Source organism: Schizosaccharomyces octosporus, assembly GCF_000150505.1.
Source record: "Schizosaccharomyces octosporus yFS286 unplaced genomic scaffold supercont6.2, whole genome shotgun sequence".
In the NCBI taxonomy this organism is placed as follows: domain Eukaryota; kingdom Fungi; phylum Ascomycota; class Schizosaccharomycetes; order Schizosaccharomycetales; family Schizosaccharomycetaceae; genus Schizosaccharomyces; species Schizosaccharomyces octosporus.
In genome coordinates, this window is record NW_013185620.1 from 1,125,948 (window position 1) to 1,142,019 (window position 16,072).

Here is a 16,072-nt window from a genome sequence, read left to right on the forward strand (position 1 = left end):
TTTTCCATCGCAACATAAAGATGAAGACGACTGAGTCGCCTTTTCTGGTCTTTTCGATCCGCTTCTTTTGATTTCTCTACACTCAGTCTGTCCATTGGACCCCTTTGTTTTTGTTTTTGTTTTTGTTTTCGTTTTCGTCTCTTTCTTTTCTTTTTTTTTGTTTTTTTTTTTTTTGTTTTCTGTCCGCTACTCCTTTTGTAAACACGTAGTAGTAGGTCGGGTAGGAGATTGTCGTGTAGGAGATTTCCTTTTTCTTTGTTTCATCTTGGTTCTTTTCATGTAATGTTATTTTTATTGTAATTTCATTTTTTGCGTTTGTTTTTGCTTTCTTTTTGCTTTCTTTTTCGTCTCATCATCTTGTTTGAATTTTCAAAACCCAACCAAAAAATTCACACCAACTTTTATTTTTTCAATTTCGCTTTTGATAACCTTATCTTTATCTTGACGACCTAATTGACGACCTTAAACATAAATCAACTCGTAACTCGTCATATGTAAACAGACAGACAAGCTGAGCTTACTTTGGTTTGCTTGAAAAATCGCCGCTTCATATTTTTATAGTTTTTCAATTTTCCTTTCATCAAATTGGTTGGTAGATGGTTTTCTCAATCACTCTCTGCTCTGTTTGATTTCATCTTCATCGTCCGCGTCTCCTTCACAACATTCTATCCTTTCATTTCATTCTGTTCTAAGTTTCAATCTCCAGTTTCATGTTTCAATCACTTCGACGATAAACACATAAAAGATACTTTCTTCGTTTGCTCGCTTAATGGAACCGTTGAAGAAAATGCAATTCATTAAAACTAGTAAACCGTGAAAAAAAAGGAAAATTAAAGAGCAAGCCAAATACTTGCAAATATACATAAATAATACAAATACATCAGTGAAAAAAAAAGGGCCAAGCGCTGTTTCGTTGAAGCAAATCGGTGGAAAAAAAACTATAAAAAGAGAAAACAAAAGCATCCTACGAAATTCACGTCCGAAGGAAGAAAGGAACTCATCAACGCTTAAAGTGATTTTCGTGGAGCATCCATTAAGTTCGGGCTTCGTCCCGGTGGCGCCGGACACAATACAAATCCCGTGGCATAAGGAGAAGCAGCTACCATCGGTGCTCTATGCGCCGAGTATCCTAAAAAGTCGGATTCATTTTGAGATGGAACAGGAGTAGGAGGGAGGTAATTTCCAGCGGGTGAGTTATGACAAGGCCAGTTCGTATCGGTTGCAAATAATGGAGCTGTAATTGGTGGTACCTTGTTGTATTCGGAAGGGGTCGCCGAGTTTGGCGTCAGCACCGGAAAAGGGACGGGAAGCGTGGGCGTGTAGGGTGACTTCCATTGATTTGGAAGATGAGGTGTAGGAGGCCACGGAAGACCAATTTGCGGATTCGATGCATATGCTGAATTTACATACCCATTTGCTTCTTGCATATTTCGGATTTCCTGTTGTTGTTGACGTTGGTAGGCAAGATATTTTGAGGATACTAGGGGAGCTGGACGCATTCTTCGGGTAAACGATTTACAATTACTGACAACAGTTGAAAGCTCCAGTAATCCTATTCTTGTTTTTGGGTTTCGATCAAAAATACGATTCAGCAAGGAATTCAATTCTCGGCTTATGGGCAGAATGCTCAACAAAGTCGAAGGATTTTGCACGTAGGAGCGATACGTACCGTCGGTTTGGGAACATGCCCGTTTCCAAGGATTCCTTTGGCAGCACAAATTAATGAGTATAATCCCTAGCGCCCAAACATCGTTGGGTGCCGTACCAAACGCGGAAGAAGGTTTCTCGGATGACTCATTCGTCAACGGTGTACATGCTCGATAACCCACGCAAGAAAGTGCATTTGGGTTGGAGGATTCACGCTGGCATTCGGGAGACATGTAAAATAGACTGCCGCAACCATAGTCACTTGAGAGTTCATCCGTGGTTGCGAGACCAAAATCGGCCAAGTAAACCGTACGCCCTTCATTGTCTACGAGGATATTTTCGGGCTTTAAATCACGGTGATAGATGCCAACTGAGTGACAATGTTGAACAGCACTGATGAGTTGACTAAAGACGTGTTTTATCAAGGAATCGTTACCACGGTAGAGGTTTTTTTCGGTAATGCAGGTAAATAAGTCACCGTCAGGACAATATTGCAATACCACATAAATTGTATCTTCGGTGTCCAAGACACGGTATAAAGACAATATATTAGGATGAGACTGTACGCGCGCATGCAAATACAATTCTTTAGATTGTAGTAATTTTTGCTTTGCATCCAGGCCATCTTTGCATAAGGCTTTCACTGCATATAACGTACCATCGTAAAGATCTTCTGCTTTATAGACGACACCATATGCACCGACGCCAATGACTGAAATAAAGCGCAACGAATCATCTAATGTTTCGCCTATGCGAGCTTCGGGAGCCAAACGCATATTGAGACGGTAAAAGACCGGGTTCAATCGGCCGTTAGATAGAAAAGAGAATGGAGGCTAGGCGGAATTCCCGTGAAAGAATACGAATGCACACGATGAATGACTAGAAGGATTATAAGATGAGAGGATTAACTAGAAAGGGGTCAACAAGTAAAGAGATAAGGAATTGACTTGAAATAGGATAGAGGATGTTCATAAAGACAAGCAAAACGAAGCAAGAATCACTTTTATAATTTTTTTTTTCTTTAGAAAGAAATGGGAATGGGAGAGAGAGTAGGGAAGTATATATGAACAAAACAAAAGAGATGAGATGAGAACGGACGGTGAATGAATAAGGAAAAGGAAAAGCAGAATATGAAATGAAAAAGTAATTTTAGATCAAAATCAGACTTTCGGCTGAAATTGAGAAATTCTCCCGTAGTACAATTTTAAATGAAGAGATATGAATTGAAAAAAAAAAGGAATCGTTATGACGCGAGAAAATCAACACACAAAAAAAAAAAGGAAATTTAAAGTGAAGATGACAATATATGGGTTTGCGCGACCTTTTTCCCAAGTTTGAATTTTTTCGGAAACAACAACAAAAAAGGGAAACGAAATATAAAAAGAAGGGCGACGGTAGGAGAAAAGGATTAGAAAAACACAAATACCAACGTTAATAAAACCAATATAATTAAAAAAAAAAAGAGACAAAGAGAAATCAAAAATTAGGACCGAAAAGAATTAACGGAAAGAAATAGGAAAAGAATATTACAAGCAAACGTAAAAGAGGATCAAGTGATTTAAAAGGTCGAATCTTTGTAGATTGATGGGAAAATCAGGTTAAAATCCGTGAATTGAAAAGACTTGTAAACGTCAATTGGAAAATATCGCAAAAGAAAACGCGCGTAGTAAAAAAAGACTCTAGAGACAAATAGGAGAAAAAGTCTCTCCACTATTATAACTACTATTCCCAGAGTAGTAGTAAGGAAAAAAAGTAAAAAAGAAAAAGAAAAGCAACGAACCCGTCTAGATATAAAACACAACCTTTGAGAAAATAAAATCAATGCTCCCCAAAGAAGTAGAAAACCAATGCAAGAATCTAGTTGGAATGGGACCAATTCGTCAAGTTATCACCGAATTCTGTTTTTCTAGGTGAGAATCTGTCTATACACCACACTCGACGCGTGTGGACAAAGAAAATAAAAAGAAGAAAAGGAAGAAATGAAAAAGAAATTAGATGCTTGGAATGGAGAATGTAGTTGATAGTTCAAAGTAAAACGGAACGAATGGAAATTGAAAGAAAAATTTCTTTGGAACAAGTTTCCTTGTTCTTTCTTTTACTTTTTTTTTTTTCAATTTCAATTGTGCTAAAGGGATGAAGGGGAAGAGAGTATGGTGTTGTGAATTTTGCTACGGAGAACAAAGAAACACCCGTACAACAAAGAAATCCCTATGAACAAAGAATCAACTGAAATTCAGTTCTTCTCTTTATTCATTCATATAACGAACACCTTATTTCTCTTTAAACCATTCTTTGTTGGAATCGTTCAAACATTTCGTTTGTTTCGTTTGTTCTGGGTTTTTTCTACATTTTTCTACAATTTTCTTATTTCGCTCTCTCTCTCTCTCTCTTTGTGTCTTTTTTCTCTTTTGCAACCCCCACCCGTCTTGGTCCATATCCAAGGCTCTCCTTTTAACACACACACCCTCTCTCTTTCTTTCTTCCTCTCACTACCACTACCATCTTTTATCCTCAAAATGTTGCTCTATTCCTCTATATGAACCATAAGCATCTCAATTGTGTCGTTTTTGAGTCATTCTTTTTAACAAAAGAACCAATTCCTCTCTTCCTGCCTCAGAAACCCATATTTCTTTCTCTCTATACAAAACAACAATCCACCAACAGAGAATTCACCTACTTGTTCCATGCATTGTCCCTGATTTCTTTGTTTGTTTACTTTTTTCGATTTGTTTACATGTTCTTTGAATTGTCACTTGAGAAAAAATTCAGGTACCAATCATAGTCGGTTTCCCCATCTCTTTTTGTTTTTCTTGCTTTGCCATTCGTCTTTCATTCGAACCCTAAGAAGGCGGAATTCGACTTCCTCCAATGGAACTTCCGTAATCTTCCTTATTTGGCATCACTGAAACCCAAAGAAACCAACCGAATCCTTTCTTGACTTCCGTCTTCCACCTTTCGGATGCCTTTATCTTGACTACCCCTTTTGGTTTTTGTGCTTTGTGAGCCATTGAATTATGCATAAATGGGTTTCTTTCCTAACCTCAGTTGTTCTTTTTCCTTTGTGTATATTACATTCAACCTTCTTAGTCCGTCCATTTGACATCGAGCTTGTTTGTTGAATTTATTCTCTCCAGTTTCAACTCTTTATTTGTGTGTGTTTTTTCTTTTCTTGAATAGAAGACAGTACATTTGATGGAAATATTGGTCCTTGTTCACTTTTAAACAATTAGTTGGTAGAACTTGTAATTAGGTTGAAGTTATCTACCTTGGAATCGTCATCTTTGTGGAGAATTTTGTTTTGTTTGTTTTCCATATCTAGCGCGAAATCTTTAGTCTAGTTAGTCACTTGAGTGTGTGTGTGTGTGTGTGTCTCTTTCATTTGGGAAACCATAAAGAACGAGCATGGGCTATATTGCTTTCTAACCGTTTCAAAAGATTTTATTTTATTTTATTTTATTTTTTTTTGTGATATTATAAGAAGAGGAAATATAGGAATTGAAAAAATAAAACCTGGTTTTTTTTGAATTCCTTTTTCTCTTATTCATATTTTTATTTGTCTGTTGGTCTCTTGCGTTTCAATTTTGAAATCTGAAAAGTACTTTCGCATCCGCATTTTCTGATTTTCCGGCGTCCCGGTCTTCTTTTTCCTTTTTCTCTTTTTTTTATTGGACTATTTTCTCTCTCGAGTTGTTTTCTAGTCACCATTGTCCTTTCTCTTAATGTCTGCCGTTAATCCCTTGTCTGCTCGTCGTTCGAAAGAATACAATCGCATTTTCAAGGGTGCTGCAGTCTTGACCACCTTTGCTGCCTTGTACCTTGTCACTTCTTCCAATGGTTCTACCACAGTCAAGGCGAAAGCTTCCATCAAAGGTCTCTACAATTCCTCTGGAAACGATTGCTTTCTGAACAGTGTCCTTCAAGCTCTTGCTAGTCAATCTTCCTTGACCGAATTCCTTCAACTTCGTGCTTCTTCTTCCACTTTATACGCCGCCCTCCTTGATTTCCTCAAAAGTCTTAATTCCGGTAGCTCGAAACCCATCTCTGCCAATTATTTCCTTAATCTTTTGGAAAGGATCACGAATAAAGTAATCTTACGCTCATTGCAACAAGATGCCCACGAATTCTTACAATACCTTTTGGAAATCATCGAATCCCAAAATCTCTCCTTGCCCTCTCCTCCCTCCTCTGTCCGTATCCTCGGATTTCCTGCACAGCTTCCTTTCATCGGAATCATCCTTCAAACCGTTCAATGCTCTTCTTGTTCCGCTAAAACTTCCACAGTTTTCAAAAATACCACCTTGCAATTAAGCTTTCCCTACGCCCACAATGCTTCTTCCATTACCTTGTCCCAGCTTTTTGCTTCAAATGGATTCGAACAAATCGATGATTATAAATGTGATACCTGCTATCCTCATACCAAAAAAACCACCTCTTGTTTCCGTTTCGTCCAATGGAAGCGTCCTCCTACCCTGCTTCAAATTCAACTAGAGCGGTCTTGTTATACTTCCTTGGGTCTTTCCAGAAATAATACCGCTGTTCGTTATGAAAAGTCTTTTCTACTCCAAAATCGTTATCGATACCATCTCCGCTCCCTCATCACTCATCATGGTGGTGCAAATTCTGGTCATTACATTTGTTATCGCAAAAAGGATAATAGTTGGTGGAGTGCAAACGATACCATCATTTCTAAATGTTCCATTGAAAAAGTATTGGATCAACATCGACAGGTGTTTATGCTATTTTACGAAATGGAATCCCCTTTTGAATTGGATTAATTCATTCCCTTACCTTTTTACATCTTATTAATCCTACTCATAAATACTTCAGTTAGGCTTTCCTCTCACCTCAGAAAAAATTTTAAAAGTCGGTTTGGTTTTTTGGTTCTACATTTCTTAATATTGTTTTCTTTTTTTCGACATCCTTTTCCCATCCAACTTCTGTTTAATACTTTTTCTTTTATTTAAATCTATTCCATAGTTCCTTCTACTTAATGATTTTGTTTTTATTTTTTTTCATTTTTCTTCATGTAACCACCGTATCTGTCCACAAAGCCGCAGCTTTGGCTTTGAGATTTTCAAGCGGTCTCTTATTGTTGGCTTGATAGAAGTGCTACATGGCCCAACTATCTGCGCCGTGATATTCTTACTTCTCTTCATGACTTTCCTTTGGTAACAGAAATGACTACCAGCACGCTTTTTTACCATCTTCCTTTAATCCTTTAATTATTTCATAGTATTATCCAAAAGCCAATTCGTTAATTTTTATTCTCTATTCTTTTTGACTAAGGTCAAAGTCGACTGCCGCAAGTCAGCAGTCATATTATGATTCCCTTCGTGTCCTCTGTTTCCCGTAACTCAAACAAAAAAGCACAAATTCAATTCTTCTCATGATTTATCCAAACCAAGCGACGAGTTGTTCTAACGGGCTTCAAACTGCACCATTCTCTTGGTTCTCATTTTGTACATGACACGGTGGCCGCACTCACGACAACGGATTACCTCTTTAGCTTGAATAGTATTTTTTGCACCACAGTCTTTCAATTCATTAGTAAATTACCATCAATATAAATGTGCTTCACATACCTGCACAAAGATAAATCATTGTTACTGGCCTAGGTGGATTGAAAGCGGCTCCACCGGCAGAAGGACCAAAAGCACCGTTCATTATGTGTATTAAAATATATTAAAACCCCCAAAATAACCGTTCGTAAACTTTTGCAGAAGAATTCCCTTTTCTCCAACAAGGTGTGGTGGTAAACAGCAAAAAATTCATCCTCTTGGCAGTAGACTATTATTTGCTAAATATAATAATATAAACATAAGCAGGTAACGATAACTAAGTAAGATTGAAAATCAATAAATTGACAGCTTTTCAAGTAAATAAAAGAGATTGTATTTGGAAATTAAGGCTTCAAGGCTTTTAAAAAATGAGTGAGTATAATCTGATGGTATGACTGCTGAACGTTTACTTTCATCGTAAACACTTTCCTAAAATAGTTCAAGTAAAAAATGGTACAAAAGAGTAATTTTTTTTAAGTTTCATCCAGCACCTTATGTCTTTTTTTGTCTGCTAGTAAGATTGTTCAGTAGGTATGTGAGAAGTCGTGAAACCACGTTCACGTTAATGCTATTTCCTAGTAAACGATACATGGTTTTTTCAGATATTCCCAATTCCTTCCATTGAAATGAATCTGGGAAACCCATAATCCTTGCAATTTCCCTTGCAGTGAAGTATCGAAGTCTTAGAGACATCCTATCTTTTTCGAATTGCTCTGCTATGTTTTCATGGTCCGAGGTCTGTAAAACTGACCCTGATCCTTGTATTAATTGTGCATACCCTCTGGTAAAACAACAACAGTTAGTGCTTGTTGGTTTTACTATATCCAGTTGATGCCCATAACGAAACATAAGTTTTTCTGGAAGAAAATATGATTCAAGGTTAACTCCCTCTTCCAAGAAATCAATTAACCTCAATTCTTGGTTTTTGTAACTGTCTTCAAATGGAGCCGTCCTGATATCATCAAAGCTCCAGTTTACTGATGCATCTTTTCTGGCTAGGCCATACCATCGACAACGTGAATTGGGAATGTCAAATTCCTTGGGCGTTAAATTTCCTTCTATTATATAATATCCCATCTTTTTTAAAACCTCTCGACAACTATGAGCAGTTATACTGCTTTCAAACCCTTGAACATTTTCAATTAAGATGTACTCCGGTGGACTCATCATTTTTGGAAGTTCCTCTAGCAAATGAAGAAATGCATGAGATCTTGGATCTTGCACATCTTGCTGTTTCCCTATGCGTGTATATGGCTGACAACTTGGACTCATTGTCCATAAATCACACTGGTACTCATCTAATTCAGCCGCATTAAGTTTAGTAATGTCTATCTTCAATTATTAGTTTCTTTTCTCTTTTTCTAATTTTATTTTTAAAAACAAAAGTAGGATCGTACATGCTTAGCTCGATGTTCTAAATTATGATAGTACACCCTATTCGCGAGGGGATTAATATCAATCGCACAAACTATTTCGAACGGTACGTTTGATGCCTTTAATGCATAATGCATACCCCCAATCCCAGAATATAGCTCTAAAACCCGTATTTTTTGTGTCCCTTTTTCCATAGTTTTTATGTAGTAATAATACCGTCCGTTAAGTGCGTATATATGTAGAAATGTCACTATTGAAAATTTATTGGGAGTATGCTTCTTGTCTGAATGTATAATTGTAATAATAAATGGGTAAAATTTATAATTTTATTAGCTAAAGAAAATTAATTTTTCATAAAAAACCCTCGAAAACCATCAAATCCCGTTTTTTACTTGCTTATGAGTTCTTTCGTATAGAAAGGCTGATTAACTCATCTCCTCTTTTTGCTTTTATACATCTCCTCAATATTCTCCGGCTTGAAATAATGAGGACTAATTTCCAATAACCACTCTGGTTGAATCTGCATAACTTGTCGACAGTACTCTTTACTCGTCAAGACAAGCTCATAATAAATAATAATTTTCGGTTTCTTTTCAACTAGAGTAGAACTTGGATGAACATAAACCGTTTGGTTGCTCTTAACAGTTCTATATGAATCACCTGTACGATCCAACCGTGCTGCATTAGAAAAATACCCCGCGGTTATCGCCTTCTGGATTGGCATCAGTGAATCTGCAGAATTTGTAGTCAATTCAATCTCAACACGATTACAAAGGTTTGCGAGTTGATCCCGTACATCACGGGCTCGACACAAACTTTTATACTGTAGAAAGTTTTCTCGTGACCATTGATAGGAAAAATCTGTATCTACCCATTCATTCCATATACGAAGTAAAGTTAAGTGGTCGCCGCCTGGTTGAACAAAATTCATTCTTGACTTATCAGCCTCCATAATACGATCTTTTGGTCGATAAAATAGAGAAGCCGATTCACCTAGCATAGCTATAATGGAAAGGACCTCTTCGACACACCCATAACTAGCTGATGCTATCAATGATTTAGAAAGCATTGGGTCCGTAGGAAATTCGGCCATTTGCCTTCCAAGCTTTGTGAGTTCACCTCGATTATTCAGAGCCCCGAGCGCATATAAAAGCTCCAATGATCGCATCAGTGTTTCTGGAGGTGGTGAGTCCATAAAATCGAAATCCAATAAATTATTAATACCCAATGACTTTAGAAGCAATACAATATTTGTTAAATTAGTTCTTTGGATTTCGGGAGACGTGACCATATCAAGCTCGTTGTTGTAAGTCCAGCGAGTATACAGACGAAAACATTTACCAGGACCTACTCGACCAGCACGTCCAGCACGCTGATCAGCAGATGCACGAGAGCAGGGAACAGAAACTAAGCTTTCCATTCCTGTTCTTGGATTATAGACGTTTTGCTTAACGAATCCGGAATCGATTACATAATTTACTCCATCAATAGTGATAGAGGTTTCTGCAATATTTGTAGCCAAAACAACCTTCCGTGCACCAGGTGGTGTAGGTTCGAATATTTTCGCCTGCAACTCTGAGGGTAAATTAGCATAAATCGGACAAAGAATAATTTCAGGGATTCTCTTCCCCAAAATTTTACACAATTCTTGAATGTTTTCAGACATAACTTCTATTTCATCTTGACCAGTCAAGAAAACTAATATATCACCGGCCTGTTGGGTTGTATGAATCTGCAAAATTGTTGTAATAGCTGCTTGTATATAGTTTGCCTCTGGCTGCGGGGTATAATAAATATCAACAGGAAACCGTCGACCAGGTATATAGAAGACAGGCGCCTCATCAAAATAGGAAGAAAACTTGGCTGCATCTATAGTAGCACTCGAAACCAAAACTTTTAGATCAGGTCGGAATCGTGCAATATCCTTCACGAGACCGAATAGAATATCAGTATGAAGTGTTCTTTCATGTGCTTCATCTATAATAATAACAGAATAACTTGCGAGATCTGGCTCATTCAAAAATTCTCTTAAAAGCATACCATCAGTCAAATACTTTATAACCGTTTTCTCCGAAGTATTATTTTCAAAACGAATGGTATATCCTACTTCTTGGCCTAGTCGAACATCCATTTCATTAGCCACACGAGCAGCAACAGACATGGCGGCTACTCGACGAGGCTGGGTACAGCAAATCTTTTTGTTATTTTTTGTATATCCAGCATCATGTAAAAACTGCGGCAACTGGGTAGTCTTTCCTGAACCTGTCTCTGCTACTACCAACAAAACTTGATAAGCTTCAATTGCCTTTAACAAATCATCTTTGAATGCATAAACTGGTAATGATTTTCTGGACTCCTCCATTGATATTGCCTTTATCTCGGCTTGTGAAAGGGCAGGCGCAGATGCTTCAGCACCTGGCTCAGATTTACCAGGCATGTTTGACTCCAAAAGAAAGTCTATTTTCTGCGAATCATCAAAAACATAATCAAATTGTTTTTCTTGAGTGGGGGCCTTCATATTATCTTCATAGACGAGAGCTTTGGAAATTTGTTGAGACTCCCACTGCGCTTGTTCGGCAGCACCAAAGGGTGTAGCAGACTGACGGTCGTCATTAGCATCTGTGTACCGTTGGTGCAAGACAGCCTCTTTTCGCCTTCTATCTAATTTTCCCTGTTCAGTGAAGTAATCTTCAGGCATCCGATATTCGGCAGCTTGTGCACTTAGGTTCATGCGCTCTTCAGCGATTCTTAATAGTTCTTTCTTCTTTTCTAGTTCATGAATTTCCCGTTTTGTCAATTGTTCGTCCGAAAATAAGAGTTCCTCATCTTTAATCTCCCTTCGCAGAAGTTCCAATTGCTGCTGCGCTCTTGGCTTCAAATAATGCCGACGAGACTTTTTACGTAGTTCCGCAGCTAATTTTTCGCGAGATTCTGGATCATCTGCAAGGTTCCTTAAAGCAATTTCATCCGAAGAGAGCTTTGAAGAATAATCTTCAACCAAATCTCGAGTTGAAGCATTTAAATCCCTTTGTCTTAATCGTTCCTCAAACTCTTCCCTCTCTTTCACGTCATCCATTCGTTCATCATCCTCATTATGTTTAGGACTAGGATTAGATTCAGGTAAGTGACTTCTTTCGGGAAAATGTTTTTCGGGGTTCGTCGCGATATTCGAATTTTCTTCCTCGCTTTCATATTCATCACTTTGCCATTCGTCATCGCCATGCTTGCGTATTAATAAGTCCTGTTTATGTTCTTTACGTCTTTCTTTACGTTTTCTCGAGTCTGATGACGGCAAACTCTTCGACCGTTCTGCCTGCTGAGGCTCTAGTAACAGTTCGTACTTTGCATTCTGATTCTCCATTTGTAGAATCTCTCTTTGCCTTTTTTTTCGGTAACTGTATGTCTCGTCTGATAACTTTCCTTTGTTCTTTGGGATCCTTGAATACAGTGAATGAGCAAATTCATGCACTTTGGTATTATGTTCCTCCATGCCAAATCCCACCAATTTCTGAAACAGCTCCTGGGAGCTACGCGAACTAGAAGCTTCAGCTATTATATACTCTACGACTGAAGGTTCTGACATGCCTAGAAGGGCAATTGCTTGGTCCGAAACATATTGTTCTAAAGACATATTTCCTTTATTTATACCGTCGAATACACCTTCTAACCTCTCTCTTCCTAATTCAATTATTAAAAGAAGGAAAATTCCGTAATGAACTTCTATATCATATATCAAATTGGTGTCAACAATTGGTAAAATATACTAGGCACTTACATGCAAGTGTCGAAGCCGCGTTCAAACAGAGTATGCTACTAGTTGTCAGTTGCTAAAACTCGTTAACTGTGATTACAAAATTTACTAGACTACGCTATTCATTTGAAATAATGCTTACGAAATTAACAAGAGTGCGAAAAATACTATGGAAATTCAAGAAAAGAAATACTGGTTCAATGATACTTGAGCAGCTGGTCCTCTGTACCTGAATTTTTATTGCCTTGTAATTCAAAAATTGTGCCGTCGTTGTTAAGCTCCCATTGTGTGCACTAATGATTGTTTGGTCATTACTGTTTGAGATATATTACGAAAACAGTTGGTCAGGCTCTTCTCCATCTTTCAACATCAGTAACACTTAAAGGGTTATTGTTAAAACCAATTTTCCAAAATTCGTTCAATACTCCCCTTTATAAAAAGAAGTAAGCAAGTAAGTCCTTGCTTGCCTTTTCGAAGTCGTCTTGCCTCTAATACATACCGACATTGTAGCTCTAGAAAAATGTCGGACGATGCTTACCAGCAATTTTTGAATGCTGCAAATGCTCCAGTTCCTTCTCCTCCCCCCAAAAGTCCTAGTCAAGTTCCTTCTCAGTGGATGAAAAGCACAGATAATGTTCCTAGCTCTGCTCCATTGAGCGCTTTGTCAGAACAAGTAAAAGGTCACTACTATATTAGTGAGTCAGATGAAATTTTTCATCCTATCTATTTAGAGGAGATTCCAAAGGAATTCCGAAGCATCAATAAAAAAGAATTTGATCCTCGTGATGAATACGGAGCCATTATAAAAGCAGTTCAGAGCTGCTGCAACTCAAACACAGTACAGTTTTTTAGCTATCAAGATACAGCATCTACAATTATTTACTATATTTTAAGTAAACTCGAAAATGGCCATTGGTGTGGCCTTACGACCATGGAAGTTTCAACTTAATTTTGGAGCTTGAATGCACAGCGGTTTTACATTAGCACACTAACTAAAGCTATACTTTTATACAACCATTGTTTAATATTATTTTGATAATGGTCTAAATCATGTCTTATTTTTACATAACATTTAGCTATTCCAAAGGACTGAAGATAGTGGATTCTCAAGACGTTTTCTCATCGGAATTTACTGGAGCTATTGCAGGTTCAACAACTTCAGAAGATTTCGGATCTTGGGAATCAGTAGCAGTAGCTGCATTCGAATCCTGATTCTGATTAGTAGCATTATTACCATCATTACTATTGTTGGGATTGTTTGTGTAGTTATCATTTTTGTATCCATTATTTTGATGACGATTTCCTCTAGAAGGGTTGAACGATCTTTGGGAACTACTTCGTCTGTAATCTGTATACGCAGGATAACGCATGTTCATCATTCCATTGTTCATAGCATACTGTCCATACATAGGAGGCACACCAGTAGCAGGATATGGCATCATGGGCATTCCTCCCATTGCTCCCATCTGAGGTACATAGTAGGTAGCAGGAGCCACTCCCCTTGGGCTATTACTCTGTGGTTGGAAGGGAGGGACACCATAAGGCGGCATAACCGGGGGTGCCATAAACATGGGCGAAGCTACTGCACTAGAAGTACCTGAAGTGGGTGTAGCATTCGGCGAAGCAGCGACCGATGTTTGCTGGCTTGGAGCGCGCATGTAAGGAGGATATCCAGGAACCGGATAACCAAAAGGAACGTAAGGAAAGCCGGGAGCGGGATAAACAGGCATTGCTGGCGAGACCGGGCCATTAGGGAGCACTAAACCAGGAATTTGGCCACCTACTGCCGAATTGCGCTTTCCTTGGGCAGCATCAGTCTCTACCTTCTGGTTGGAGACGATATGCTGCACGTTGTTAGGACCAGAAGCCCAAGTAGGAGGACAAGAAAATGGTTTCTCTAATGTTTCACCAATTTTTTCTTGTCCAGCAGTCTTGATAACATTAAAATTGTCCATCACTGATGATTCTGCTTGGGGAGCTCCGTTAGGGAAAAAAGGACGCTCCGTATTATCACCAGGAGTTCCACCATTAGAAGCAGTACCTGTTTCTGTGCTGGAAGACTTTTGTGGGTTCAATGGCTGAGAAGTACCTGCTTTTGGGGGAAGAACAAATTTACCCGGAGTAAACACACTTGCGCCAATATTAGGTTTGAAAGATGCAGCCTTAGCATTCAATTTCAAAGGCTTCGAAGGTTCCTTATTTACCGGCTTCTCTTGTGTTTTGCTGGACTCCAAGGAGGTCTCTGGCTTGGGTTCCTCTTCCTGTTTTTGTTGAGTCTTCTCCTCTTTGTCGGATTCTTTCGTAGCAGTAGGTGCTTTATCTGTCTTTTCTACAGAAGGTTCATCCTTGGATGGGGCATCTTCCTTTTGTTTGGTAGTATCATCTGAGACATTAGCCTTCATAGTCTCGCTATCAGATGGTTTTTGTTTTTCCTTGGAAACGTCTTTGTTGCCCTTAGTAAGGTCTTCTTTATTTCCAAATCCACCCAGATTCAAAGATTGACTGAATTGCATGAATTCCTTTATTTGGCCTTCTTTTTCTCCTTTAGATAACGTTCCCATCTTACGACGAGCGTTAAAAAACTTTTCAGCAGCACGGGAATCACCGCCACGAGAAAACGCCATGTGTCGCTGGGAAACAATGGCAGGGTCATTGGGCAATAAGCCATTGCGAGGGCCAGCATTTCGAGGACGGTATTCTCGACCCTTTCCTTGGGAGTAATTTTCTCTGGATGAAGGGCCTCGGTTGTTGGGTCTTCCAGCTGGTTGAACTGAGCGCTGAACACCTGAGTATAGGTCATCTTCATCAAGCCCACTATCATCGGGTTTAAGACCTCGTTCTTCGGCGAGATGAACATTATCGGTGGCGGAGGATTCAATTTCTTTCGCAATACGATCAGCTTCTTGAGCACGCTCCTTATACTTGGGGTGGTTTCGATTAATGCTTGAAGTGTATTGTTCCTCATCAAAATGAGATTGAACACCAAAAAGCTTTTCATTAGCGGCAAATTGATCCCATTCAGCACCACCGCCAGTTTGATCCACAGACTCTTCCAAACTCATCAAAGAGGCGCTCGCATCTTGCGGGTCAGGCCTCCAAGGCAATAATTCACGCTCCCGATGTTGCGTTTGGCCCCTTTGCGAAGAAATCGCTGCATCGGTTTTCCAAGTTTTACTGTTTGACGAAGAAGTCCTAGAAGGATTATTCACACGTCCTGGGTTGGATGCGTTAATAAATCGTTTGTTCGACGTAGAAGACGTCGTGTTTACATTGCCGGTGTCTTTAGTATTATCTTTGACACCTGATTCTGGAGCTGTCTTTCTCGTTTCAGTGTAAATACGTTCACTATTGCTTGCTGACTGAGATGCTTTGCTTCCTTTAGCTGCAACCGCTGACCATTTTTTTGTTGCTTCAGTCTTTGAAGGACCAACGTTTCGTTGTGGGGTCTGTTCCATTCTGACAGAATAGGTTGCCATAAAATTACTTGAGTCTCCTCAGATACCCTTGCAATTTCTGAATTTGCAACCTCCCAGTACCCGACTGAGATATTAGTGAATTCCGTGGAGGTTGGAAGTTGAAGGTTGAAACAATTACGATAGATCTTTGGGGTTTAACGTGTGGCGCCCACCGCAAATTTTCGTAAATTCCTAATTGTGCAAAATCTAAGAATTTTTGTAGAGTACTTTATAATTATTTATTTATTTATTTACTTTGTTGGTTTTTGTAAAATCAAATTCAGTAC

At 38.8% G+C, this 16,072-nt stretch overlaps 7 protein-coding genes across 7 annotated transcripts; 2 read left to right on the top strand and 5 right to left on the bottom strand.

Annotated features, from left to right (window-relative positions):
* Positions 1-792: 792 nt before the first annotated feature.
* SOCG_04907 (RAN protein kinase Ran1) lies at positions 793-3,932 on the bottom strand. The gene has a single exon (XM_013164054.1). It carries the CDS (start codon positions 2,421-2,423, stop codon positions 1,008-1,010), a length of 1,416 nt encoding a protein of 471 aa, XP_013019508.1. The 5' UTR covers positions 2,424-3,932; the 3' UTR covers positions 793-1,007.
* SOCG_04908 (ubiquitin carboxy terminal hydrolase Ubp11) lies at positions 3,750-6,719 on the top strand. The gene has a single exon (XM_013164055.1). It carries the CDS (start codon positions 5,367-5,369, stop codon positions 6,420-6,422), a length of 1,056 nt encoding a protein of 351 aa, XP_013019509.1. The 5' UTR covers positions 3,750-5,366; the 3' UTR covers positions 6,423-6,719.
* A 164-nt stretch (positions 6,720-6,883) lies between these two features.
* Positions 6,884-7,445, bottom strand: SOCG_04909 (DNA-directed RNA polymerase I). The gene is made up of 2 exons (XM_013164056.1): positions 7,230-7,445; positions 6,884-7,180 (listed from the first exon to the last, which is right to left on the bottom strand). The coding sequence occupies exons 1-2, from the start codon at positions 7,309-7,311 to the stop codon at positions 7,065-7,067; spliced, it is 198 nt and encodes a 65-aa protein (XP_013019510.1). The 5' UTR covers positions 7,312-7,445; the 3' UTR covers positions 6,884-7,064.
* A 252-nt stretch (positions 7,446-7,697) lies between these two features.
* On the bottom strand, positions 7,698-8,773 carry SOCG_04910 (DNA methyltransferase; the record flags this gene model as incomplete). The annotated part of the gene is made up of 2 exons (XM_013164057.1): positions 7,698-8,537; positions 8,603-8,773. 2 exons carry the CDS (start codon positions 8,771-8,773, stop codon positions 7,698-7,700), a joined length of 1,011 nt encoding a protein of 336 aa, XP_013019511.1.
* Positions 8,774-8,887: 114 nt separating this feature from the next.
* SOCG_04911 (ATP-dependent RNA helicase Cdc28) lies at positions 8,888-12,361 on the bottom strand. Its single transcript, XM_013164058.1, has one exon. The coding sequence runs from the start codon at positions 12,208-12,210 to the stop codon at positions 9,010-9,012; it is 3,201 nt and encodes a 1,066-aa protein (XP_013019512.1). The 5' UTR covers positions 12,211-12,361; the 3' UTR covers positions 8,888-9,009.
* A 107-nt stretch (positions 12,362-12,468) lies between these two features.
* SOCG_04912 (uncharacterized protein) lies at positions 12,469-13,565 on the top strand. Its single transcript, XM_013164059.1, has one exon. The coding sequence runs from the start codon at positions 12,851-12,853 to the stop codon at positions 13,277-13,279; it is 429 nt and encodes a 142-aa protein (XP_013019513.1). The 5' UTR covers positions 12,469-12,850; the 3' UTR covers positions 13,280-13,565.
* On the bottom strand, positions 13,288-16,025 carry SOCG_04913 (ataxin-2). Its single transcript, XM_013164060.1, has one exon. It carries the CDS (start codon positions 15,804-15,806, stop codon positions 13,437-13,439), a length of 2,370 nt encoding a protein of 789 aa, XP_013019514.1. The 5' UTR covers positions 15,807-16,025; the 3' UTR covers positions 13,288-13,436.
* Positions 16,026-16,072: the final 47 nt, after the last annotated feature.